At 40.6% G+C, this 26,376-nt stretch overlaps 2 protein-coding genes across 9 annotated transcripts in view; one reads left to right on the forward strand and one right to left on the reverse strand.

Annotated features, from left to right (window-relative positions):
• Positions 1 to 212: 212 nt before the first annotated feature.
• On the forward strand, positions 213 to 20,499 carry tbx4 (T-box transcription factor 4). Of its 2 annotated transcripts, none has more exons than XM_084673673.1 (9): positions 213 to 1,267; positions 6,554 to 6,699; positions 6,870 to 6,964; positions 11,935 to 12,054; positions 13,848 to 13,995; positions 17,547 to 17,699; positions 17,973 to 18,061; positions 18,308 to 18,543; positions 18,744 to 20,499. In XM_084673673.1, the coding sequence occupies exons 2-9, from the start codon at positions 6,556 to 6,558 to the stop codon at positions 19,400 to 19,402; spliced, it is 1,644 nt and encodes a 547-aa protein (XP_084529799.1). In that variant the 5' UTR covers positions 213 to 1,267; positions 6,554 to 6,555; the 3' UTR covers positions 19,403 to 20,499. The 2 variants fall into 2 exon arrangements, with proteins under 2 accessions (XP_084529799.1, XP_084529798.1); XM_084673672.1 differs by lacking the exon at positions 213 to 1,267 and adding an exon at positions 3,194 to 3,399 and having other exon boundaries at positions 18,744 to 20,498.
• brip1 (BRCA1 interacting helicase 1) overlaps positions 8,600 to 26,376 on the reverse strand; it is a 61,609-nt gene continuing 43,832 nt past the window's right edge. For 3 of the 7 annotated variants that reach the window (XM_084673660.1, XM_084673661.1, XM_084673659.1), the window contains exon 26: positions 8,600 to 9,567. In XM_084673660.1, the coding sequence (XP_084529786.1) occupies positions 9,340 to 9,567 (228 nt within the window). In that variant the 3' untranslated portion in view covers positions 8,600 to 9,339. The other 4 variants (XM_084673662.1, XM_084673665.1, XM_084673664.1 and 1 more) reach the window with 4 other exon arrangements.

The following is a 26,376-nucleotide window of genomic DNA, read 5'->3' on the forward strand; positions in this document are numbered from 1 at the left end:
CCAAGGAAAGAAAAACCTAGACTCCCATTGCTGTAAATCAGTCGATGGACAATTTATTCTCCAGTGACACTGTTCTTGTTTCTCAAATGTCTACTCTACAAGACAATACATAAATAAATATATAAGCAGGAAAGGTAACAAAAGATTACAAATGTAAAGTTAATAACAGTTTTGTGAAATCACAGTCATTTTAATACAATTGTATGCATGTGCCAGAGTTGGAGGTGAAAAGAGGCAACTAATTCAATGTAAACAACTTGATAAAGCGAGAGAGTTGAATGAAAAACAGAGTTGAAAAGTATTCAGTTCATGTAGCTTGCTAGATAATAAATCAAAACCAAAAGAAATCCGTCACCTATTACAACAAAGACATGCAGTATTTGCAGTACAGTGTGTACACTACAAATCCATACAAATTACCTAAATTGTTCAAACTAAATACCACCAATTTCGTCACAAGTTGACTCAAACTTGGTCTTTTACAAAATTAGGACATTGTAGAAAGGCAGAATTTGTGTAGAATTTCTGAAGGAGAGTGTTGTGTATATCCATTGCATAATTAATGGAAGTCAGGTCAGTTCGTTTAAAATCGTTGTAGTTGATTGAATTTGCTTAATACTTTTAATTCAAACTTCGTAACCCTTCTATCAATGCATTTGATATTTAGTCTATATCATTAACGTGGCATGCAGGTTCCTCTCTTCATGTAAACTTAATGAAACACATTTCAAAGGAACAAGAAATGTTTGTATCTTGTTTGAATGGTGGCCATTTCAAAACGCTTCTGTCAAAGAAATCCACAAACAGTCGAAAAAATAGGAAACTTTCCTATTGGGTACAGAAATGTCCCTCCATGGACAATATCCATATCATGAACAGACATTTAAAAAATATCAAATGAAGAAAACGAAAAGGTTTGACTCGTTACAAACTATGGATGAGTAAACGTGATATTAAATGTTTGAACTATGTTCAACACCATTCCCGGTAACATAAACAGCTCCAAGTCTACCACAACCAGCCTTCAGTCTACTGCTGTTCCTAATTTTAACACCACGTGACAGTGGGAGTGAATGAAGTTTAAATTCCCTTTCAGAGAGGCAGCTCAAATCAGCCCCTATAAAAAAATCAACCATTTTATAGCAGCAACCTATATACCACGGCTGGGGTTTGTAAGACGGCTTGAGATTCCCCCAAGAATAGGACATTCACGGACTATAGGCTACAGAGGTCAAGTTCGCCAGACGGGCCCTGCGATCACATCGAGGTAAAAACTTGATATATATTTATCTGTGGAGATTATGCCACAGTGAGACATATTTTCGTATGTGATTTCCATGTTAGACTAATAATAACAAAATGTTCACCTAGGCTTTAACTCCTGTTTGTTATTTTAACATGATGAACGGGCATGTAACTGAACATAGGTTTTATTATAGACTTCAACATGATAGGCTAATTCAAGTTGATTAACATTTCAGCCTATATACGGCTTAATTTGAATAAAATCAGCCAATGCAGTAAATGTATAGGCAAAATAACGTTAAATTATTATTTTTTATGGTAGGCTATTGACGTTGTCCCGCATGATCAGCAGGCCTTCATGTGAAGGCTTTGGCCTTTTCGCGCCACACTAGGCTACTTGTAGTCTACCCTTTCTGCTTTACTTCAACAAGAGATTTGACATAGCAAGATCAAACAACAGAAATAAAGCATTATTTCATTCCACTAACCGTTAGAATAAGACACGCTAAATACAAAAATCCGTATTATTCTTATTGAGTAGGCTATGAGTGACTACACGCAACTAACAGTCCTAACATTTATATTTTCATATTAGTTTCTCTCATGTAAAATTGTAGGCCCTATTCTATTTTAAACCAAATGTCAGATGAACGAGTAGGCCTAGCCTATTCGACTCATCAAAACTCTCAAAAGCACGGTTGAAATCCGATGCAGAGATAGCCAGGCCTGTATGAAATAGCCTACCATTTAGGCTACCCTACGTTTTCAACAAACATAGACACCAAACGGTATGGATATAGGCCTATTTGCCATTACAAAAGTAGGCTAAATAAAAAAGGAAAACAAACCTGCAACAAAAATGATAAGGCTATCAAAACTTAATCGAAGACACTGCTGTGGGATGATTGTTAAGTCAGCAATACTGGGTGACAAATATTATGCAAACATCTTAAGAAAAATGACAAACGGTCACCGGGAGGATTTTGGGCTGTTCTCGTTCATTTGGTCATGTCACCAACAAATATAAGTCAAACTCCCACCGACTCACCAGCTTCTAACGTGATTTATAGTCTTTCAGCCTTAGCTTCAACCCATTTACTCTAAAACCACAACCATATTTCACCAGAAAATGTAAGAAAGTTTTGGCGTCATACAGCCATGACTGCGTCGCTTTAGATGAAAACAAGCATGGCCGGAGAACGCTCTAGGTAATAGACCTTCTAGGCTAGAGCTTCACAGAATAGTCCACTTAACAATGGTCTTCACTAGCGTCTAATCTCATCTGCGTTCTTTAAAATGGACTGCTTGACACGATAAACTTGATTTGACCACGGCTCACCTCACAGGTAGGGCCGCATCTACTCTACTCAAATTGTTGAATGTGCCACCACAATTGGCACGTCTTCGTGGTTCTATGAGCTATTGATGGATTTGCTGACAAAACGGTTGGTTATAGGCTGCATCGTTAGTTGAAATGGAACCTATTGACTACAACAAAAAGGAAGAAAATGTCATCAGTGACATGAAAATACTTAAGGCTAAACGATTTGGACGTTCTTGGCATTTTAACAGAATAATTGGATTTTCATTGTTGAAAATCTAGGAAGACCTTGGAAAGTGTTGCGAAACGAGAGGGGTTGTTCTGATATCTTCAACAGTAATTATTTCTCCAATAGACCTCTTTGGTGGAGTAGAGTCCTCACAAGTGGTGCATGGCACTTTCAGCAACGTCAGGGCTGCAACGGCGAGAGGGAGGGAGTGGGTTAATGAATGAGCCAAATAATTCGATCCAACAAATGTTTTACCAAAGCAAGGGGTCGAGCAATAAAAAAAAAAAAATGTTTTGTGTGATTCTAAGAAAACATCACGTAGTCAAGTAAATTCCGCCTAAGCTTAAATCGCACTGCACACGCGCAGAGGGTACACGAGCGCAGATGCATATAACGGAACGGTTAACACGAGCGTTCACGCGTGACCAGGAGTTTATACTTACCGTTATATCGAAAAGATAAGCAGATCAATTAACATGCGATGCCAGAGGACCTGCAACAATTGTAGTCTACGTCTCAAAGGAGCATAACTCCTCGAAGTTTCGTTTGTGCAGAACATTTTCTTTTGGAAAGAGATGGATTTCAGCTCGTAATATTTCATGAGGTAAAGTGTACTACAGCTGCTTATCTTCAGTATCAGCATGCTTGTGTAGCCAGAACAAAGTAGCAGTCGTTTGGCTGAGCAATAATGAGATTAGATTAGGTCGTTTTTTCTCACGCATTATCTGCCTATTGAATAAGTGAGTGGAGAAAGTGATTAGGTTAGGTAAATGTAAACAAGGATGGAAGGTTATGAAATTCGACTTCGTTAAATGGATGTGCAACAGTTTATGATGCATCATTGAAAAAAGTGCTTCCTATGGTCAAAGATAACAGAATACTGACTGAATATCCACCATATATTCATGGTATGGACTAGCTATGGAGCATATAAATGTAATTTGATGTTTTCAGAATGTAAACACATTCACTAATAGAAAATACAATGGCCAAATAGCAGTAAATTATCTTGCAAATGTAGGTAGTAACCTAATTTTCTGCATTAACATTTCAAAAGGAGATGATACATTGTTTTTGTTTTTTTTATGTGAGTGAAGTCTATCAAATACCATATATTGCTTGAACAAGAAAACAATTCAGTAGATGATATGATCCAATAAATATAATCGTAAACATAAGATAATAAAAAATAGCAATATCTGTCTATATTTTTTAGATCCCCATTTTAAATCCCCCATCTTTAAATCCCCATTAGTCTCAGATACAGTTATGCTACAACTAATAATAAACAAAACAAAATATATAATAACACGTATAATTAATAACCTACGATGATTCAATATTCTAAATCATTTTAATATATTGTTCTGTAATGGTTACCTATATGTTAATCCAACATATGCGTAACCCTAACACTTGATTCAATGTCTAAAATCGATGATACATAAATAAACATTGGTCTGTTGTAAGTTTCTAACAAATCATCAGTTATAGTGTTCATCTACAAACGTCTTTTAGAATCTGAACATGTAATGTTTTAAATTAAGTGGAAGACATGTATGGGGTACCTGTAATCCAGGCAAGTTTGAGGCTTTTCCAGTGAGTCAAATCCCATTGGTTTTGGTGGCACTAACTTGTCTGTGAAGGGACACATCTTTGAGACAAAGCTAGGGTTGATTGTTGGTGCTTGATCTACCCTAAGTTTAGAATTGATTATTGTGTTAAGAGTGATTGGCGTCAAACAGATTGAATTCTTCATGGTTTTCGCAATGAAACGTACCAGAATACCACATTTTTATGACAAGCTATAAGATTTAGTTGCAAGTAACAAGACAGGTCCTGTGTACAGGGGTAATGAAAATGCTGCTGCTTGGACTTGCTGAGGTTCGGGCCTTATTCTCTCTGTACAATACACGATAGGATTCAGACTTGACAACAAAACTTTACGACAAAATGGCAGGTCACACTGAAATTTATGGCAGCTGTCTCTAACATGCATCATATCTATACATTTAAAGCGGAACTAAAACACCCATATACAGTCACATGTACATGCACATGCACCAGTGTAGACAGGCACATACAAAAGCGCACTTGCATGCACACACTGTACAACTGATAAACCTATTGTCAAACCACGTGTTGTATGGGTACACACGTGTTATGCTACATGCTGATGCCAATGAAGACACAATACTAGATCATTTGTAATGAAAGTATAATCTTCTTCAAAATACTAGACAAAAAAAAATACCTAAACACTTTTCATCAAAATTTATAATAATCCATAATCACAGATTTGACTGAAAGACATTACTTTATGGATAACCATCAGCATATCAGATTGACTACGGTGGGAAGTGAGAAAAGCTAACTGACTAAACAGAGGAGTATATGCCATGAAAAGTTTAGCGGATTATATGTCACAGATTGACACAGATATAAACAGAGCGCCCGCTCACCGTGCTTAGTTAAACAGGGTAAGTGAAAGGCCCCGATTCACACTGTAAAACAACCCAGTGCCCAATTTGCGGAAGGCCTAGCCATGCCTGTCAGACCTTATCTTTATTAGGTTTTGCAAATGTCTACGCAGGTTTACACTTGGAGCCGCTTCTTGCCTTTTATCCTCAAGAGTGTGCACTCACATTGTTTACACGCCTGAGATTAAGGGTCGGGTGCAAACTGCAGGAACGAACAAGTCGTTCTGCGTGAGCTGGGAAAACCAGGAAACTGTTTCACAGGAACCAGCAGCAAACTGTGTGGAGTAGAGCTCCCACTCAGTTTCTGCTGGCTCTTTTGTGATGTTTGTTTCAGGGCCCTGAGAGCCGTGAGAGAGGGAAACTCAGCTGGATGACCTCGGCTAATGGAATGAACAGTGTTTAGCCCTGTTACATAAAACTGAGCCACTGCAATGCTAGGAGTGTAAATATTTAATCAAACAATTCTTAAGAACAAATGGATCTTGACCCTGTGGAAGGGGTCTCAGCAGTCTGGGTTGAGAAATGAGGTGATGCCTCACGTTTCTCAAGACTACCTTGCAAATTGGTAATTATAATCAATCCAGTGCTCAACAAGGAAATGGAAATACTGTTTCACCATCTAAAGGCAATGAAAATAAGCAAAGAATCCTGAATAAACTAAAGAGTTAATAACTTTTTAAAACCAATTGCAAACTGACTTTTAATAACACAAAATTAGTAAATTTCTGATGAAATCAGCAATAACTTTGAAATAACTTTGCCTACCGATGTAATTCTAAAGTCACTAACTTCTGCGGTGTTTTTGAACAATAACTAGCTTAGGGCCCAGTTCAACCAAAACCAATGCCCTTGTTTCCAGTAGACCAAAAATGTCCACGCTTAGCAACCATCAAACTTCAAATTTGCTGACATTTATTTATGTTTTATGTATTTTTGTGGAACAAAATATAGGCTTCATACTTGTGTATGTGTGATCTGTTTACTAAGTTTGATAAAGGCCAAACATGTCATGGACGGTTTATTACTTGGCAGACATCACAGATGTCCAATAATTGTAATATTATTGTTAAAAACAAATGATTAATTACAGCCTTACACTAAATGATTGCAATTAGATTAGTCAAAACAAAATATTTTACTTGTTAATAAAGTACAAATGTGTACAGTACTATTACAACTGTCAGCTTGTGCGTAACTGCTTGAATTATAAGTAATGTATTGATTCACACGAGGGAGTGGGTAATTATTGAAAATATTCTCTTCTTTGCTCCGATATAGAGATGCTCCAGGAGAAGGCCTCAGTTGTGACGGATGACAGTGTGACTGGGGCCCAGACCGAAGGGCCCCAAGAACTTGTCCCCAACCCTTCACATCTGGCACTGCCTACAACTCCCAGCATTCCTCAGGGAAATGAACCTAACCAGGTAAAAGTCAAAGCAGACTGCTAGCTTTAGATTAAATGTAAATGTCCACAAACTGGTTTTTGACCTAAGTAGATTTTTTAATTGTTTAGATGTATTGTCTCAGCTTAAACAATTACGTATCGTGCAGCAATTTGCTAACAGTTTTCTTTTCTGTTTGAACATTCCTGTAGAATATTGAGAGTATCAAGGTACTTCTACATGAGAGGGAGTTATGGAAGAAGTTTCATGAGGCTGGTACAGAAATGATCATAACTAAAGCAGGCAGGTGAGTCCAAGCAGTAAATATACACCACAGTGAATGCATGGGGTACATTACTCAATGTACTTGTAGATGGGATTGTCTTTATGTGTGTATTCCTGTTAAGACTTTCATGCAGCAACCGGTTCATGCAAAGCCTATAGGATAGTTATCCAACTTAAAGGATGAATGTGTCCTTGTTTGATTTACAGCCTAATGCATTTAGAAAAATATTTTTGAATTCAAAATGTGCTCAATATTGTTTACCAACAGTGTTTGAAGGTTTTGCCAATACTACCACTGCCAGTTTATGGAAAGCTGAATTCCATACCTAATTAATTATTTGTGCTACCTGAATTTTAGCATTTGCCAGGACCAACTGGTAAGTTCCAATCACAACACACTGTGTAACAGCTATTAAGGCCCTGCCCCCGAGGTAGTGCAGGGGCAAAATTCATATACCAGTGAATATGTAATTGAAGACCCAAACGACTGTCTGGTCTGTATGTTAAATTTAATGTGCCCCATGGATTAGATTGTAACCTTAAGACATTAACCAGAAGATGAGTCGACACTCTCTACCGACCTCCACCTCTCATTTCTCATGGGGCTTTTTTTTTTTGTAGTCCAAAATGGAAAAGGTCGCCACATTTTTCTTTAATGCCGCATCACTGTGAAAGATGGGCTTTCCCTTGTCCAGCTGATAAAGTGCGCTTAGAATCCTTAAAGCCTTTGAAGGCCTAGGCAGCGCTTAACTACACAGCTGTGCTGGAAAACCTGAATAGGCTTACTTTCAGTCAGCTCTACAGCAAAAGAGTATGTTTATGTTGCTTAGTCATGGAGAAGCTATGTGTCTATCATTCAAAGTTACAACATTGAAAATAAAATCTCTTAAGAGCAACAGAAATTACAGTGATGAATAATGCTTGGTAGGCACTTACTACATGTTAAAAGTACAGTTAGTGTTGGTCAACTCTATGGGGAAAAAGTGGCAGCTAATATGTATAATATTTGTTAAAATACAAATCAGATTAAGTATGTTATCCTATACCAAAATCTACACAACGACAAGGCTTTATAGTTCCAAGTCGTGAACAGTATGTTAAGCTCATAACGTTAATATGTTAAATCCTTAACTAAAATGGTGGAAATCATTTGTGTGAAATGACCGTTTAAAACACAGTTTATCAAAGGGTTTGAAGGTTTATCTTGATGTTTTTACCTTTTTCATCTGTATCCAAAATATTAAATGTTACTCTGGTACAAAAGTTGTAGCTAGACACCTTGCTCAAAAAGTTTTAACAGACAAAGCTTTGTGTAGTTGGGTGTGCTAAAGCAATGGGAATGCCAAGCTAATGGCAGCGACATTTTTAAGGAATGAAGCTTGGAGGTGATAAATTTAGCTGCGTGCTAAACATAAACACACTGTTGGCATACTGGCCATTAAAATTAGTTGACCAAAATTTTTGTAGTAGACCATGCTCATTGTGCACAGTCAAAAAAACAAGAGGATAACCCTAACTCTAATTTGAGTAAGTGTATGGAGCATATGTCAAGTACAAAGTTTCTTGAGTTTCAGTTATTTGAAATTAAAAAGAGCAGATCATGTTTTTTTAATTTTATTATTAAAAACATGATAAAAAGTAAATATAAAAACCAGGATGGACCTGCACATTTGTAAATTCCAAGCTATAAAATATTACACAATATTCATACAATGTGCCAACATGTAATATTAGTATGCAACCTTATAATAGGTTTTAATGACAAATAAATGTAGGAGGGATGAAAATGAGAGAATGGCAATCTCTAACGGGTGGCCAGTGAGTGGTTTCTATCCTTAGGATAAAAGATGGGAAACATAGATATCTAATCCACAGGGAGAGGGCAGAGTAAAAGATCAGCGCTCTTTCAAGGATAGCGATGTCAGGGGATGGACACTCTGACGATATCTGGAATATAACAGTGTGAGGTCTACTCCCTTAAGAGTACTGCTCAGGAAGAGGTCTGAAACTATAGGGGATGCATATTTAGCAGCCAGGAAGTGATGTTTGTACATTGTATGGGGACCCTCATCCCTTAGGAGGCTTTTAAGCCCAATGTTGACCATGGAATGAAAGGGTAACGTCTTTACTTTATCTACGTTAAGTTAGATATCAAACAGGTGCACATGTTCATAAGCAAGGGGTAAGAAAAAGGTCAGTTTGTCTTTAGCTGAACTGTCCAACTTCCTGGTTGGAGTAGCTCCAGGGGTAGCTATCCCCAAGATTGGGCATCGGCCTACCCCCTTTGTCTGTGCTGGGTGGAAATACTCTTCCAGCTCAACCCTTCAGCCTCTAGCCGTGCCGTGAACTCACAGCCAGCACCTTAACTTGAACATGGACGGCTTGTTATTGTGAGTGTCACAGTCCCGGCCTTAATCCTCCCTCTTCAAAGCGCCTGGTGCTCCCTCTCCTCGCTCTCTCTCTCTCTGTACACAGTCCGTCAGGGGGAGCGACGGCTGGGTGATAAGAGGAGCCCGGCGCCCGCGATCGACAGCGTCTAGCTGGGGCTGGGCGCTCCATCATCCCTCCGCTGCTCCTTTTGATCTCCTCCCCGGCACCGTAGGTTCCCAGAGAGGGGATGGTTAACTGGAGGGCCCAGGCATACAAGTGAATGGCTGAGAGAAACAGCTGGCAGGCCACACAAACACACACACACCCTGACACTGATATCATACACACTTTCTACGTCCATTTCTCATCCTCTCCTCTTGACACACAAACAGGCGTTCTCAGGCGTTCTCACTTGCACACCAGCGCACATGTGCTGTAAAAAGCAGCCCTTGATAATCAGCTTGTTCTTCATTGATTTTATACATTTTGTCAAACACTTTTTATATATTTATAAACAAAGGCGTGCTTGTAGAGTGGTCTTCACTTAAAGAAAAAGGAACTGTAAAGCCTGTACATTTATCATTTCCCCATCACACCTGGATGCTTTGCCATGGAAACAACATTGTCTGTCACCAAGGAAACTCAGGACTGAGATGGCTGGGCTATCCAGGCACTCCCCATTACAACTGATATATCCAGGCATTAGTCATTAGATATGCCATGTGATCCAGTGTGGCCCCCTTGTTGGAGCTCTGTCAGTGGTGGCCCACGGGGAAAGAATAGCATTCCACTGTAGCGCCATGAATTAGGTTCAGCGTGGCATTTCCCATCTTTATCTGCTCCCCTTTCATGACACACTTGGGTAAACTGATGGGTTGAATAAAACACTGACTGGTAGAACTATACTATAGTGAGAAACTGGAAATAAATGACTACTTAAATAAATCAATAATTCAATAATTCTAACAGTGCATTAATACCTCATCAGGTCGTACACAATTGTCTGCAAAAAATATCTGTATTTAGGTTAATTATTTTGCGCACAAATTCCATAACCTGATTCAAGAACTGGATGCTTCTAATTCAGGAACAAGATGAACACTTTTTCACAGTTTTTCAGTGGACTATTATTAGGGGGAATATTGGGGAACTGAATATATTTTCAGAGTAAGATAACACAATAGCTTTCAGTAATTCTTAGTTAAAGTTAATTGTCAATAGTATTGGAAGGTTTTCATATCGAGATTCATAAATTGAGACCACTGTTGACCAAAGAAGTATATGACATTCCATGACTTAGGGATGTGAGGGTGTCTGTTTCGGATGTTCCCCTATGATTAAACTGTTTCAGCCCAGGACTGATCTCCCTGATCCCCACTAATTCAGAGCCTGAGAGAGAGTAGAGATTACCTGCCTACAATCCCTGCTCTCTTACTGTGGGAGTATTTACAGTAATGTGACCCAAGGCCAAGCTTTCGGGTTCCAGTGTCAGGTGCTATGGGCCTTTGAAGTTATGCGTTTACAGCAAAGAGCCATTCGCTTGGGCTAAGGAGAACTGCCCCCAAAGTAATCCATTCAGAGAATATGTCAGACTTTCACAAGTGTGTCCCACTATTTCAACCTGTTGCTGGGGGTAGCAGCAACAGATAAGGCCCTTTGACCGCAGTCGCTGGGGGCAGTGACGAGTCAGCTGTCCAAACTGTTGTCGGACTCGAGCTGCCATTAAAAAGCACTTAGGGGTTTATAAGGGGCGCTGACTCCCTTTGCAACTTTTGCTTTGACGCAGATGGAGATGAAAAAGAGCCGTTTTCAGGGAAGAGGTCACAGAAGGTAGCGCTATTCATGTGTTTTATGGCCTATTCAGCCATATTAGCATACTCTCTCTTCCAGTTCTGCAGTACTCTAGAGGATGAAAGATGCAGTATGGTACCACACTTGTATCGGAAAATGTCTTTCATTATGCATAGGAATGGAGAAAACTGAGAAACTTCAATGGAGAAAATTATTTCCAACAATTTAAAACAATTCTACACTAATATTGGTTGATCCCTTTTGAAGACCTTGTTTAGCTACTCTCAGTGGGCTAATGTCTTCACTTTCACAATTATAATTAGGGCTGGTTAAAGCCCTCAGAAAGTGCTACTGTTCTACTCTCATCCGGGATGCTGAGCCCAGAAATAGCCACCTTTGTGTGAATTAATATTCAGGCTGGAAGTTATGTTGGTAATTTTACTGGTAGGTGCTTAACAGTGCTTAAAACAATTCTACAAGCTCCTTGTCGCTTTTGTTCTTGAACAGCTTTAATGTAGAAGAAACAAGGGTTAGGCTTTACCTAATGCTTTTAATAGGTCCTTATTATCCATCAAACCTCATCCTAGTCCTAACAAGCTGTTAGATAGCAGAGATGAAGTGGCATCACTGTCATCGTTTCTTGACACTTACTGAAAATGTACATTCATGTGTCACTGACACACATACTGACATTAAGAAAAGGCTAAAAGCAGGTAAACCACCAATTTCATCTCTCCGGGCTAAAGTATAACTCAGGAGATCCAGTTAAAGTGTGAAATAAGTGAGAAAAAAAAAAAAAATCCGATCCGTTCTGTATTTTGCTCCTTACAGGAGAATGTTCCCAAGCTACAAGGTCAAGGTAACAGGGATGAACCCAAAGACCAAGTACATCCTCCTGACAGATATTGTACCAGCCGATGACCATCGCTACAAGTTCTGTGACAACAAATGGTGAGTCATTAGCCGAGTGGTTCTTCAGGTATCTTTTGTTCATGTGCATTCCCAGAGTTCTGCATGTGAATCATCATCACTGGCATGTATGACAAGCTTGGTGTCTTACTGTGAAGCCCAGAGCACTTGGATTCACAAAATTGTAGTTTGACAGCATGGAAAAACAGTTTTAATCCAGCGTCAGACTGTAGAGTTACGTCAATCGACAGTCACATTCATATGCTTCTCATATCTATTACTGTAACGGTTTATTTGCATTGTCACAGTAGGTTAATTTGACGCTTTATTGCTTTGGACACAAGTCTGCATAAGGCAAGCCAGTTTAAACACAATGAAAGAGATGGAGGGTATAGACAAATGAGAGGATGAGCCTAAAAAAATATATATATGGATCTCTGGTTCCCCTTTACCCTACCTGTTTTCTCTTCACCAAAGCAAAATCATTACTGAGTATATCATTGGAGTGCAAAAAAGAGGGATACATTATCATTCCGAGACAGTTTAAAATGCTCAAGATAATACCTCCCACAAATTCCAACTGTACACACTTCCTGGACGCTGGCATCTTCAGAATTCCTACAACCACTATACAAGGTATTGCATTCGAATACAGCTGCTCACCCTTACTTTCAGACATGCTGTTGGTGTATTACTTCCGGCATTTGCTGTCTACCAAAGAGAACAGTAAGTGCTGCTCTTCTCCAACCCGCTTCATCTGTTTGGGATGGAGAGATGGAGCGCGAGTCCTCCCACTTGAAGCCTCCAGCTATGGGACCGATTTAGCTGATGTGGTGGAATAATGGGGGGAAACAACTGGTTTCTGTCATTTTCATAATCAGTATTCTAAAAAGGACAAGGATAATCCTTTCTGCTCATGGAGAATGAATTTTTTAATCCAACAAAAAATGCCACCATTTTGCATAACATGCTTCACAGCTAACCAGCTGTCAGATGTCAAACTTCTTGTGAAGTGATAAGTCTGTGAATGTGTCTCTGAGATTGAAAAGGCCATGTTTAATAGCATTTGTGGTGCTTTGTTGATTTCAAATACTTCAGTGTTACAGCAGAACAGGCTGCTGTCACTATGCTCACGGTGGCTGTGGATTGTCATTAGCACACAGTTTATTACCGCAGGGCACTGGCAAGCCGCCTGTCAAAACCAGCGGGCTAAAAACAGTTGGGCTGTACCCACTGTCCTCCGATTGACCCTACGCCTGGGGGCGATATCACCGCCATTGACTCCGCCCCCTAAAGCAACATCAAGGCTGGCAATGCGCGACTGCCAAAACAACTGTATCCAAGGGTGGACCGAAAACAAAGGTTATGCCAAGAGAACCGCTGTAAAGATGCAAGCTTTCTTCAGAACCCTGACATTTTTACAGGCATTTCTTCCAGATCTTGTGGGATGGCCTGGAATTTTAGTATTTGCCAGTGTGGGTTCTGGAGTTACTCAGCGACACCTTGGAAGAGCATAATTAGCAGTGATGTTAGGTTAAAGCAAGCCCCTCTAGTCAAAAAAAAAATATATATATATATGAAAGGTTCCCATGGTGTGGGCATTGAAACCACTAGTATTTTGCATCATTACTATATTTCTGGCTCATCACTGAGCCAGAAAACAGTTGCGTGAGAGCTGTCATCCAGTGGCAGGGGTTGATGAATCAGGGTGGAAAGACTGAGGAATCTTTTACTCTTGCAGTTTGCTATGAATTTCCCAGAGGCAGATGATATGAAATGACTAATCCATCACCCTCTCTCTCCCTTTCCTACTCCCAATGTTTTTACTTCCACAGGATGGTAGCTGGTAAGGCAGAGCCTGCAATGCCAGGTAGACTATACGTTCACCCAGACTCCCCTGCTACAGGAGCTCACTGGATGAGACAGCTGGTGTCATTCCAGAAGCTAAAGCTTACCAACAATCACCTGGACCCCTTTGGCCATGTGAGTCACCTTATTGTCTACCTAAAGTATATTCCTAACACTTTTGACTAGAGTACTGTCAGATGTGTTTAAATCAGTATGTATGCATGATTCCGTTTATATTTAAAATGGCAACCCAGTGACAGGTCAGGTAAAAGTTGGGAAAAAGTCCACTTCTGAGCCCCGGTCCGGACACCTTCGGTTAACCAATCAGAGCACCATAGTCCCGTTTTCAGTTGGCATATACTACGTCCTTCCCAGTGTTGGGGGTAACGAGTTACAAAGTAACGGATTACAGTAACGATATTACTTTTATAGGTAACAAAGTAAAGTAAGCATTACACTCAAAATATTGGTAACTGCACTACTTTAATAGTCCTCAGGAACATGCTTTCCTGCGTTACCCATGCCATTTTTGCCGGTCCAAAAAGTTCTCTTTTAGTGGCGCTTGCATGCTTGCCTGTGTGTTTGCTTGTCTGGGCACCATTGCCACAGAGACCGATTTGAGTGATTTGAGCTGCTGGTGCGTAGACATTAGGCGCGTTCGACACGGGCTGACTTCATGCACCGCCGCAGCCGGCTGCAGGCCGCTGCATGAAGTTGAACGCACCTATTGACAACCCAGTATCACATGATACTAGGTTGGCGTAGAAGGAGGGAAGCTGGGAAATGGAGAGATGGAGACAGGAGGGTTCAGCCAGTGGCGATATTTTCATTAGTTTAAGTTTGTTGCTCTAAAGGACAAAAATATTACAGTAAAATGCACTCTATGTCCAGGCGAGAGGTGTCTTTCAACTGCTGTAAACTCAATGAGATTTTAAAGTGAAGCATATTTCTTTGGTCTGATAGTGTGGACAGGCTTAATATTCGTTCAAGTGAATGGCTGAGTTTTATATGCCATATTGTTTTACATGTTTATAATTACAATAAACTATGTGGAAAGGCTAAGAGATGCACTTTATTGAAAATTGAAAAATAAAGTGATGAAAAGGCCATGATGTTTGTCCATGTATCTTTGCGGTAAAATTGGACATATGCTTAAAAAAATTGAAAGTAAAGTAACTAGTGACGAGGTTACTTTTCAAATGCCAGAACTAGTAAGGTAACTAGTTACTTTTTCTGAGTAACTACCCCAACACTGGTCCTTCCAGTCCATTGCCAATCAACAAAGTCCATAACCGGTCAAATCAGTGTCATCAGCAGAGCGATAAACAGCTTGAGGGCTAAAAGGGATGTCAATTTGATCTTGTTCAATTAGAAATGTTACGGACGGTTCAAAAGAAGGGGACAATCGCCAATCTGGGAAGGTAATGAGTTTCAATGACAACTGGCTGGTAGGTTGAAGGAAACCTAAAAAAGGTCAAAGGTTTCAGAATTGAGGGGAGGGGAAAAGATGCAGTGTGAAAGAGGTAGCGGGCGCAAGAAAGAAAGGGAGGCAGTCTGACACAAGAAACAGAGAGAAGAATCGAGCGTCTTGGCGCTGAGGGAGGTGAAAAGTGTGACCGTGGCAGTGCAGCCCAGAGGGACTCTGGGATAGCTTGTCCAAAACCATCCTGTCAGCAGAGGAGCTCATTAGGTTCATAACCTCTCGGGTCAACGCCGGGGCCTGCTGTCAGGTTGAGTCGAGCGCCTGGCCAGTGATAAGGGCGAGTAACGAAAACTGAGAGAGAGGAAGGCCTGGCTACGTACGGCTGACGCCCACACCAGCAGGGGCACAAGGGAACCACCATTTCACTGTGTTCCAATGGAGCCTTCCCTAGGCTCACTCACACTTGAGCAGAGTGAGAAATCACTCCTGTTAAAATCTCACAACTGAAATTAAAACAGCCTGTAGGTAGACAACAATATCTGTTGTTGCTGTTTTAGACGACGATTAGATGAATTCGATTAATATGGAGAAATCATCGGACTCAACGTCCGTATGACTGTCACCCTGCTATATTAGATCTTGACAGTCTAACCCAAAACTGCCGTAACCTCACCCTCTACCCCAGAGATGCTCAACATCAGCAGAATAAGCAAAACCCCCACTGATCTGGGCTCCCCTGCTACTGTTGGTCAAGTGATGACCCTTGATAGTGATTTTAAATACAGATTTGACTTTTTTTAGTGTTATGATACTTGCCCGCCCCCCCCCCTTCTCAAACAATATTAAATATACTGTCCATTTAGGAAACAATGACTAAATGTGTGTTATCTAAGTGACCTATATCATTTTCCACTTTTGTGGAACATTACCATTACATTTGAAATTAATTGTCATGTTCAAACTGCAAATGGTTGAGATTTAAGTCCCTGCTGATTACCAATATAACCAGTGTAAAGGATGCCAAGGATTTCAATGTACTGTACTGGTGAATACAAAACGTTAAAAGGTTATTAAAAGGGTGCTTGCTTGAATTCTACATTTTTCTGAGGGTCCTACCTTGATCAATGCAATTAGACAGCGGTAAGCCAGACTACCTCCAGACACCAACTAGAAAGAGTAGAAAAACATCACGGGGGATTCTCCAGCCGACCTATCAATAGCTTATCTTCCTCTCTACCCTACCCCCAAAACAAGAGCATGTGAGTATTGGGCTGTGGAGGGTTGGTCCTACGTCTAGCCCCTGTGCCTCGCTGGTCTTCACTGCTCTGTAGGAGCCCCATGGTGGAGCAGACTCCTTCAGGCTTAGCCCTGCTTGTAGGCAGTGTGTCTAGAAGGTGGTGGTGGGGGGGGGATGGAGAGCTTGATGATCATCGCCTTCGACAGAACTGAGCTGGAGATGACCCTGCCCCACAAATATGAACGCTTCGTTGAACACACAGCTAGGTCTGTTCTGAACAGACTGGTGCCGGTGTGCTGACCTGCCCAAACAAAGCTAAACACTGATCATAGTTAACACATGTGCTGACTGGTGCACTGAACAATCGAACTGCAGTCAACCCAAGTGTGACAATGATGTGCTTCAGAGAGCATGTTTACTGCTAAACATGAATTGGAATAAGAGAAATGAAAATGTGCCTGCAACTTTTTCAACGCTATTAAAAAGAGGCAGCATGCCTGATCAGATCATTTATTTTTTTTAAATGGTTGTATTGTAATGTATTCTTATTACATGTGCCTGCTTAAATATATTTTCCATAGAATAATCTAAGAAATATTTATCTATACTATACTCATAAAGTATAAGCTTAAGATATCTATATATTCAGGTAGAAACCAGTGTTTTTTTGTGTTTTTTTTTTGCTGTGAATTGATATCCATCTCATGACCCATCCATAACCCACCCTGACCGTTGAAAAGGAGAGCCCATAATTGATGCCTATACACCATAACTGTTAAAACAGCTGCAAGTACCTGCGAAAGCACTGAGTGTGGAAAACCTGAGCAACTAAATCTATCCATTCACACTATGGCTCTATTCAAATCAATATAAATGATCATGATATAAATGATCACTCTGCATTACAGGGTTGCCAGTATCTACTTCCTATAGAATACATTAAACTTCAGAAATGTACATTTTGGACTTTCTGCTTTAGTCAAATCATGTCCTGAAATGGTCTTACTTTTTTTCTTTCTCTTACAGATCATCCTCAACTCTATGCACAAGTACCAACCCAGACTGCACATTGTCAAGGCGGATGAGAACAACGCATTTGGTTCAAAGAACACGGCCTACTGTACTCACGTCTTTCACGAGACTGCCTTTATCTCAGTCACATCCTACCAGAATCATAAGGTAACACACTGTACTTCAGTGAGTACTGGGTTCTCATGACATAAATAATGTGAGAAACAATCTGGGTGCACAGAGCACTGACTACCATTTACAGGATTTGATTCTGCACTGACAATGTACATTTGATTTATTATATTATGGAAACAATTAACTGAAAAATCAGAATAGTACCAGTAGCAGTCCCCCTGAACCACAGTTACAGTAGTCATATTTGTTATTATTTCATGTCATACTGTCAGACATGTCATAAAACGTAATTTTATTTATGATTAGATCACTCAGTTGAAGATTGAGAACAATCCATTTGCCAAGGGTTTCCGTGGCAGTGATGAAGGGGACCTGCGTGTCTCAAGACTCCAGGGGTATGTTTCAGAGAACCTGTCACTCGTAATGTCTCAATGAAATACTGAAGTGATGGCGGAAACGATAGTTTTGGCACTGTGAATTGTTCTTTGGAACCAACTCTCTTTCCTCCATTGCTTCAATACTTGTTTTTTGTGCCAAGCAACTGTGAAAGGAATAAGTGTGCCTCTCAAAAAGTCCCTCTCAAGAAAGCTTAATGTTTCTGACATGCTTAGCTAATTGGTGTGCTTATATTGCCTTTTTAGGAAAGACTACCCAGTGATTTCTAAGAACATGGTACGTCAGAGGCTCATATCTTCACACAGTCACCTGGCAGGAAAGTTGGGAGCTGGCGTTCTGACAGGGCATCCCCAAGTCCTGTCCCATTATCAGTATGAAAGTGGAGTCCCCCTGTCCAACTCAGACCACCAGGATCACCTCTCCAACCCCTTCCCTCCGAGCAGAGAACCTGGGCTGCTCTATCATTGCTTTAAACACAGAGGTGAGTTCAGGAACACTACCGATCTTAACTTGTCAGTTGCAGAAAAGGGCTTTTAGGTGTAATGTTTAGCTTGCCTTCACTTATGAGTTAGGGTGCTGGCATTGCTTGAGGCTAGGTACAGTATAAGAAGCAAAGGGTAGCAGGCATGGGCAGAGGTGTGTAGATCTTGATGGAATAAGTCCTATGTATTTATTTGACAGATAATGCCAGGCACTTGGAACTGGGATGTAAACGTCCATACTTGGAGACAGCAGCACCCGCAGCCCCTGAAGACCACTACTTCCGATCCCCTCCTTCCTATGAGCCACCATTGCTATCTCACCCCTACTGCGGTGAGACATTAAGCACTAGGGAGGCCTGCATGTATGGCAGCATGGAAGGGGAAACAGGTGCTGGGGCAGGAGGAGCGGAAGACCTGACTCCCCCACCACTGAATATGTGGGCATCAGTGCAGCCTTATCCTCGCTACAGTATGCAAACAGTGGACGCTGTGCCATACCAGCCTTTCACCGCCCATTTCACCAGCACTGCCACCGCCACTTCTGTGGTGCCACACCACTCCGCCTCTATGGCTCCACGCCCTCAGTCTGACTTAGGGCTCTACAGCCCAGCCTCAGCCCAGCGAGGCCTCACCGCCATACCCTCTTCGTCCTCCTCTTCATCTTCCTCTCCACTTGTTGCAGGCTCCAGGGACAGGGTGGCCCATCCACCTCTCTACCACAGAAAGCCAGGGTCACCTCTCCGGCCTCACAGGGATTTCTCGACTTTCCAGACACAGACTGGTCCATCCATCCGTGACCCCTCCTATCAGTATCAGATGGGACTGAGCACTGTTGGGGCCCACTGGACAGAGAGCTAATGAGTCACACCCCAAAGACAGTGGTGTTGTCCACTCAGCCCACCCAGCCAGCCAAGGTCCCTAAGCAGCCACGCTGGCTGTGAAGCATGTAATTAACATAGCCATGTTGCACACTGAAGCCATAGAAGTTAAGCTACAGACAAAGCAGGGTGGCCAAACATGAGTAAAAGATTTACCAGAATACTGCAGCTTCAAACCAACGCAGTGCTTTCCACATGCTTTGATTATAATTCCATAGGATGGGCCCCCCCTCCATGTATTTATGCAGAAGAGTGCCATGAGTTATTATTCAGAAAGAAATTATAAATGTTATGCAGTGCCAAAAGGAGATGTGCTTAGCAGACTTTTAATAGTGTGTTAAAAGTATTAAATGTGTTTTACTGTTGAAAACAAATAGACTATAGGTGGACAACAAGCCCACCCATACTGTCCTCATCAGTACAGCCAAGAGTGTGCAGGTTTCATCCCATCACATAAAATGATGCAAGCCACACTATATCGTGACTTTGATTAGCACGAAACCATCTTCTAAAGACCGTTAGCATTAAGCCAAAGTCTTTGAACCACAAAACAGCGGTTAGCACTTGGCTCCTTTAACCAGAGTCCAAAACGATGATCTTGGTGAAGTGGGACATCAGAGAGGTCCCAAACTGAGCAGATGGGAGCTTAAGGAGCCGTCGTTAAGCCAAAGCAAGGAAAGGAACAGAGAGTGCTGCACAAATCCCAGACCCAAATGACTGAGTTGGAAAAATCCTTACAAGACTGCAAATGTAAAACAGCCCAAGTGGGCAAGGAGCCACATGGAAAACTGTGCTGAAGTAGTCTACGGAGTAACATTCAGCACTGTCTAACTCCAAGTATTGACAAGTGAATACCACATTATCTTGTGGAATTTATGTCACTGGATACAAGCGTAAGCAGTATACAATGTGGTACAATGGACTGGGTGATGGTCTGTGTGATCGTTTTAATTTGACCCCATACAAATCCATTTCATTCATGTTTTTAACTTAATATAACTTTTTTTCATATTTCAAACTTTTTGCACACCTAATGAATAAATATTTTCATGCCTCCCAATGATGTTTCCAGTTATGTTTACTCTACTTTTTTTGTTTGTTTCTGGGTGCATATACTTAGTAAAGTACAGAGAGTAATTTAGATTTGATATTAAATGTTATAGTCAAAACATGATAAGTGCCTGATGACAAGTTGAGAGGTCTGTACATGGTTGATTTGTGGTGTACTCCTACAACACATACCTCATCATTAGAGATTGCTTCATCCTGAGGCCCAATAAAACGTCAAGTCTGTCATTCTACAGAACTATCCAAGACGGCATCTCTATCGCTCACTGTGAATCTGTCTTTTAAGACTGGAGAAAGGAAGGAGGATGTGATACAAGAGAAAGACAAGTAATAAACCCAACAACAGGCACATTTAATAAAAAACAGACCAATATTAGTGAAACAACTCAAAGGGTTTAATATACTTGAGCACTCACCTGAGTTACACCAGGAAAATGGGTTGAGATGCAGGATCAGAAGTTGAGGGAAGACCTAAGTTTACAAAGATATATGACACCAATAGTAATTTGCTGCATGGAAGGTCAATAAAACGTAATCCCTTAATTCGAAAAGCATATAAAAAGATGCACCCATTTGAAAGTTATGAATTAATTCTGTACACTAACACAGACTTACTGACGTGATAAAATTGGTTGGCAACCTTACAGCTCATTGAAATAATGCTTCGTCCCTCCTAAAAAGTGATGACATGATATACTTGCATGCCTTTGGTATGTCATAGAACAAAGAGAAGATGTGAAGAGGTTAATTATTGATCATTTTACAAATATTTTCTTAAATGGTCTGGGCACGTTTCCTGGTACCCCTTACGAAAGCTAGTGATTTTTCAAACCAATTAGTTTCTTTAATTGGTATCACATGTCTCCAATCTTGTAATCTGTCATTCTGCCAATTTAAAAAGAGGAAAGTAGGCTAACTGTGACGTTTGGCCGATTAAGAAACGTTGTGGGACCCTAGCGAAAAGTGGCCTAAACTCTCCTCTCCAAAGCCACACAGTGGCTGTTGGTTAGTTACAGTTGAAGCAGCAACATGTGTATCCGACCATAGCTAGCTTCAATATCTAGCTGACAAGTAGTCTATTTATAACGGAAGTTATAGTATCCAAACGATTTATTCCAGCTAATAGCGACAGACCGCAAGCCTGGCCTTGCTTAGTAACCCAAGTTAAAAAGTTAAAAGGAAAGTTTAGGCCACTTTTCGCTACTGTAGTAGGCAGTCTACCTGCGAACATGTAGTTGGATGTTATTAAACAATTGTTACGAATTGTTATTAAACAATTAAATTGGAAACTCAACCCGCATTTTCAGCAAATTTAGCTATATTAGCCAAATTGGGCCCGTCATCCACACCCCGCTCAGCTCGGGGGAGACTGGCGACTTGGTATGACATCACGGAAGTACCTGCTATTTTGTTACTCCTCAACAACGAAAACGGATATTTCCGATGTTGCAAAAAGTCGCCAGACTTGTCGCTAGAGGGGAAAGGTCGCTTAGATTAGATTGGCAACACTGGACACACTTCCAGTTAGCATATGGTAGCCTACTGTTTGAATCACAATGCCAAGATAGTGCCACGTTAACGCTGTTTGAAACAGCTTGTTTCTAAAGGGTTTCTTTATGAATGAAATGCAATATGACAAATGCTTAACACCAGAAAGTTACAAATTGGTTAGTTGAAATCATAATATAGTTTGTGAACATTTTTACACAGGATTGCCCAGTTTCGTTGTTTTGATGGAACTGTTTCAACCATGTGAGCCACATCTGTGTAGCTAAAGCTCTTGCACGCAGGAAGAGAACCCAGTTTCATTCTATACTTTCACTTTGGTGTGCATTTAAATCTATGCAATCTTCAAAAATAACTATATTAAAAATATATAAAAATAATAATTGTAGCCTACCATGTAAGTACACCATGAAAACTCTTGTATTTCTCCAAATATCTGGACATTTGATATTAGTTAACAGTAGGTTTGGTGATGATAAAATGCCCCAGCTGCACACCTCACAAATTCCACAGAAATTGTACCCTCTCTTGATTACTTTTAATTTTGTTTTACAACATAACATTGTAAAGTTTAATTTCTATTAAATATGAAAGGTGAATGCCAATTACTTTTGTCACGTTCAAGTTATTTCATAGGAAATTGTGCATTCTTTTTTTTGTGGAGGTGGTACCAACTAATTTGAACACATTTGTACACTGATATATCAATCAAAACAAGGAATGCATCTAAAGAAGTAATCTAAAATTATTTTCCTGTCATATATTTTAAATAGATTGTTTCATAGTATTACATATGTGCAAATTGCAGTCCGGTATGTTTGTGAATGGCAGGGTGTGAGAGCATACGGTCTAGCTGGCCCTCTGCTTTCTCTCTCACACAGCACTCATTAGGTCCTGAGTTATGGTGATGGTCGGGCCCTGGCTCTTGTCAGCACCTCCTTTCTCCCTTTTCTTCTTTCCTTCTCTGCCTCTCTAGTCTGTTGTGGGGGGGAAAGGCATCTCTGTCCAGGGAGCTACCAGTGCAACAAATCAATGGTCAGGGATCTAGAACCTTCAAAACTGCATTAAATGCCAAGTTACTATGTAGACTGAAGACTTCATGCACTGAAATCATGACCATGGGGATTATATATATATTTTTGACAGTGATAAAGAAAGCTTAAATACATACAAATATGTTACTGAAGTATCGGATGTGCAACTTATACAAAAAAAAATGCAGTCCAGTTCCATTGTTATTGTCATTTTCATTGTCAATAGAGACAGACATAAAAGCAGGAAGAGAGAGATGGAAAGACATTCCAGAAACAGCCCCCGCCGGAATCAAACCCAGGCCCCTGTGGTAAGGCCTTACCCTATGTAGTATGCGTACTTACCCGGTGAGCAAGCAAGGCATCCAAATATAGTTCCACTGTTGTGACAAAAATTCTACAGACTGCACATGTACAACATTATTACAATTAGTAATATTAATTTAATTTAAATCATTATTTAAATTACCAACATAGGATACATATGGGTACAACATTTCACTGAAACATCTTAACAAAAACTACCTAATTAACCAGCCAGCATTAGCTATAAAACATTGTATACATGCCTTTGTACTGCAAATTAAAGTAGCAGCAAGCAATGCTTGTGTAGTGTTGTACTCAGACCAAAACTCTGGTGTCTGAAAGGCCCCTCTATATAGTCATGGTGTATGTCTGATATTTTGGATTTAGCTACGCAGAATTGTGGGTTTGGATAAGGGAGCAGAATTGAACTGCAGCAGGTGCCAACCAGATCTATAAGCAAAAAAAGATACAAAAAAGTGTCATATTTCAATATTCAATGAGACCAGACTTATGTATACCATATGACCAGATTTAGTTTAGTCAAATAATCAATTGTGATTGAGGTTAACCGACTTTCTTGTAAAGTAAGAAAACAATTTAAAATATAATACAATTATGAACACTAAAGTTCTATGTATGTATTGTTTCATAAAATACACCCTAAAGAGACATTCCAAAGAACTTAACCTTTGAGGGGCAAAAGTTCATTTGCCTATTTCATTTTTTTTTTTTTTCATGCAGATTACCTTTGGCTCTAGCTAGCCTTAATAAAAAAACTCCAGCAGACATATCCAAATTTATGCCATCTAACTTTCCACATAAAACACAGTGTATCTCCCTTATAGAGAATCCTGGTCTGAGCCCCTTGCGGAGTACAGTGTATCTGTGGCCGTATCTATCTGTGAGAACTGGGGGCCCAGGTCCATCTGGAACTCATTGGAGAGAGCTCTGACCGTGCCTCTTTCCCCTGCACTACACAGCCCGTCCCGAAGTCGTCCCATAATCCCGTCTGAGAGCCGCCCGGAGTGGGCGGATCTACTCCGGCCCCCTCTTGACGGGCTTAACTGGGCCGCCTTGTAAAAAAAAAAAAAAAAAAGTGGCTGGGTCCTCTCCCTCACCCAGGCACTCAGAAAACACACTTTAAATACTTGAAGAGGGATTTAATATCAAGTCCATTAGGGCTTTTCTGGAGCCCTGTAAATAGTCAATTAGTGGATGATTCTGATTTGATCCACATGCGGCAAGATCCGTTGCAAAAGAGATAAAAGTGCAAAGAAGGGTTGGTTGGTGGGCTAGCGTGTTTTAGGGTGTTACATATCTGTCACCCCATGGATGGGTGATACTGAACCACAAGTTAGGTAGGTGGATCAGAGAAGTGGCAGAGTAGGATCCCATATCCTCTTCTTCTTCACCAACCACTGTTTAAATTCAACAGAATCCCAGCTGACTGACCTCTGCCAGGGGCCACAGGAAGTGCAGCAGAATTGGAAGGAGGCAAGAGAACTCTGGACTCCCCAAAGAGGTGGGTCAGGCTGTGAGAGAAAGGCTGTGAAGGGGGTTCAGGAGTCAGGCCAGGGGGGGGGGGGGGTTGTGGGTTCAACTCTCTGGTGGTGGGACACTTAACTGTGGCGGTGTCCCTTGATCAAAGGTACATCTGGTTGGCTCTAGTTAAAAAAAAAAAAAAAAAATGTAAACCCTGTTATAAAACTGGGCTCCCACATTAAATGGCTTTGGATAAAAGCATCTGTAAAAATTAATAATTATATTACAAGAACTCCTTAGTAAATCCCATTTGGAAGACATTTCTGGATGGATTAAAACATTTTATCTGTCAGATTAAGTCGGGTCTAAGGGATTGATGAATAACGTACACTGAAGGCAACGGAACACAAGCCAACAAACAAGCACAAAAAGAACAAAAAACCCATAATGCTCCAGCATTGTGCCTTAAATTGGCCTTCAAACCAATCAGAGCACAGCAAATGTAACGTGAAAGAAGGGACTTCCCATCCAAATCCATACCTCAGTGAAATATGCACATGTTTTCGGGGAAAACAGGGTCTCATTACAGAGGCTGTTGTGGTAGAAATGCTGGATCTTTTGATGACTCCAGATGCATGGTCTGCAAATGACTTCATGTTAGTATTCGTAACTCTGATTAAAGCCAGAATGGAGTTAACTGTATTTTCTTTGTGAATATATACAGTATAAGTATACTAAAAATATTTACTGTATGTTAGTTACATTAAAAAAAAAGTATATATATATATATATATATATATATATATATATATATATATATATATATATATATATATATATATATATATATATATATATATATATGAATATATATATATACACAGCACTGAAAGGGTGTGGTGAAAACATTCATTATTTTGCAGAGGCGTTTCAAGTGTCCTTTTCCTCTGCCTCTCAAACTCCTGGCCACTCATCCAATCAGCGACTGTTGCCGTCTCCAGCGGCCAACCCCTTCCTTCTCTTAGCTCGAGCCGTGATAACAACAGTGTTCATGCCGACAAGGAACGCTACGAAAATGACTCATTCAGTGTCAGAGCTGGTATGTCTCTCTCTCACGCACAGACACTGAAAAAGACAAGACACAGACAAACCCACTGACATACACATACCCCTTTGACAAAACAAACAAGCTGGCGGCAACATAAGAAACTTAAGGCTGTCAAATCGGGTGCACTTAATTTGGCTTGGAAGACCGCAAAGTAACAACGACAGAGGTGGAAATAGTATATACAGATGGTTACAAAATCTTGCACAGCACAGAGTGCCTTTAACAGATAGCCCCTCCCTCCACAACCCTAACCCCAGCCCCCCTTCTCCTCCCACCCCCTCGTCACTACTTCTTCAGGTTCACTGCAGCCCAGTGACAAGATTCCCTTTACGTGCTGTGTGAGACACTTTTTAGAGGCAACAGTGAAATTCCTGAGACAGCCTTCTTGTTCTGTGGAACAATACCACCATCCCTTTAAAGGGATTATGCGTTGGGTTCTGTAGGTCCTGTGTT

This window comes from Hypomesus nipponensis, chromosome 15 (genome assembly GCF_054491055.1).
Source record: "Hypomesus nipponensis isolate SF chromosome 15, ASM5449105v1, whole genome shotgun sequence".
Classification (NCBI taxonomy): Eukaryota; Metazoa; Chordata; class Actinopteri; order Osmeriformes; family Osmeridae; genus Hypomesus; species Hypomesus nipponensis.

Bases quoted from the DNA above. Each gene is read 5' to 3' on its own strand.
- tbx4 (XM_084673673.1), top strand. From the start codon at position 6,556: ATGCTCCAGGAGAAGGCCTCAGTTGTGACGGATGACAGTGTGACTGGG. The intron at 12,055-13,847 runs GTGAGTCATTAG...TTACTTCCACAG, and splicing joins AAGTTCTGTGACAACAAATG to GATGGTAGCTGGTAAGGCAG. The intron at 17,700-17,972 runs GTAACACACTGT...ATTTATGATTAG, and splicing joins CATCCTACCAGAATCATAAG to ATCACTCAGTTGAAGATTGA.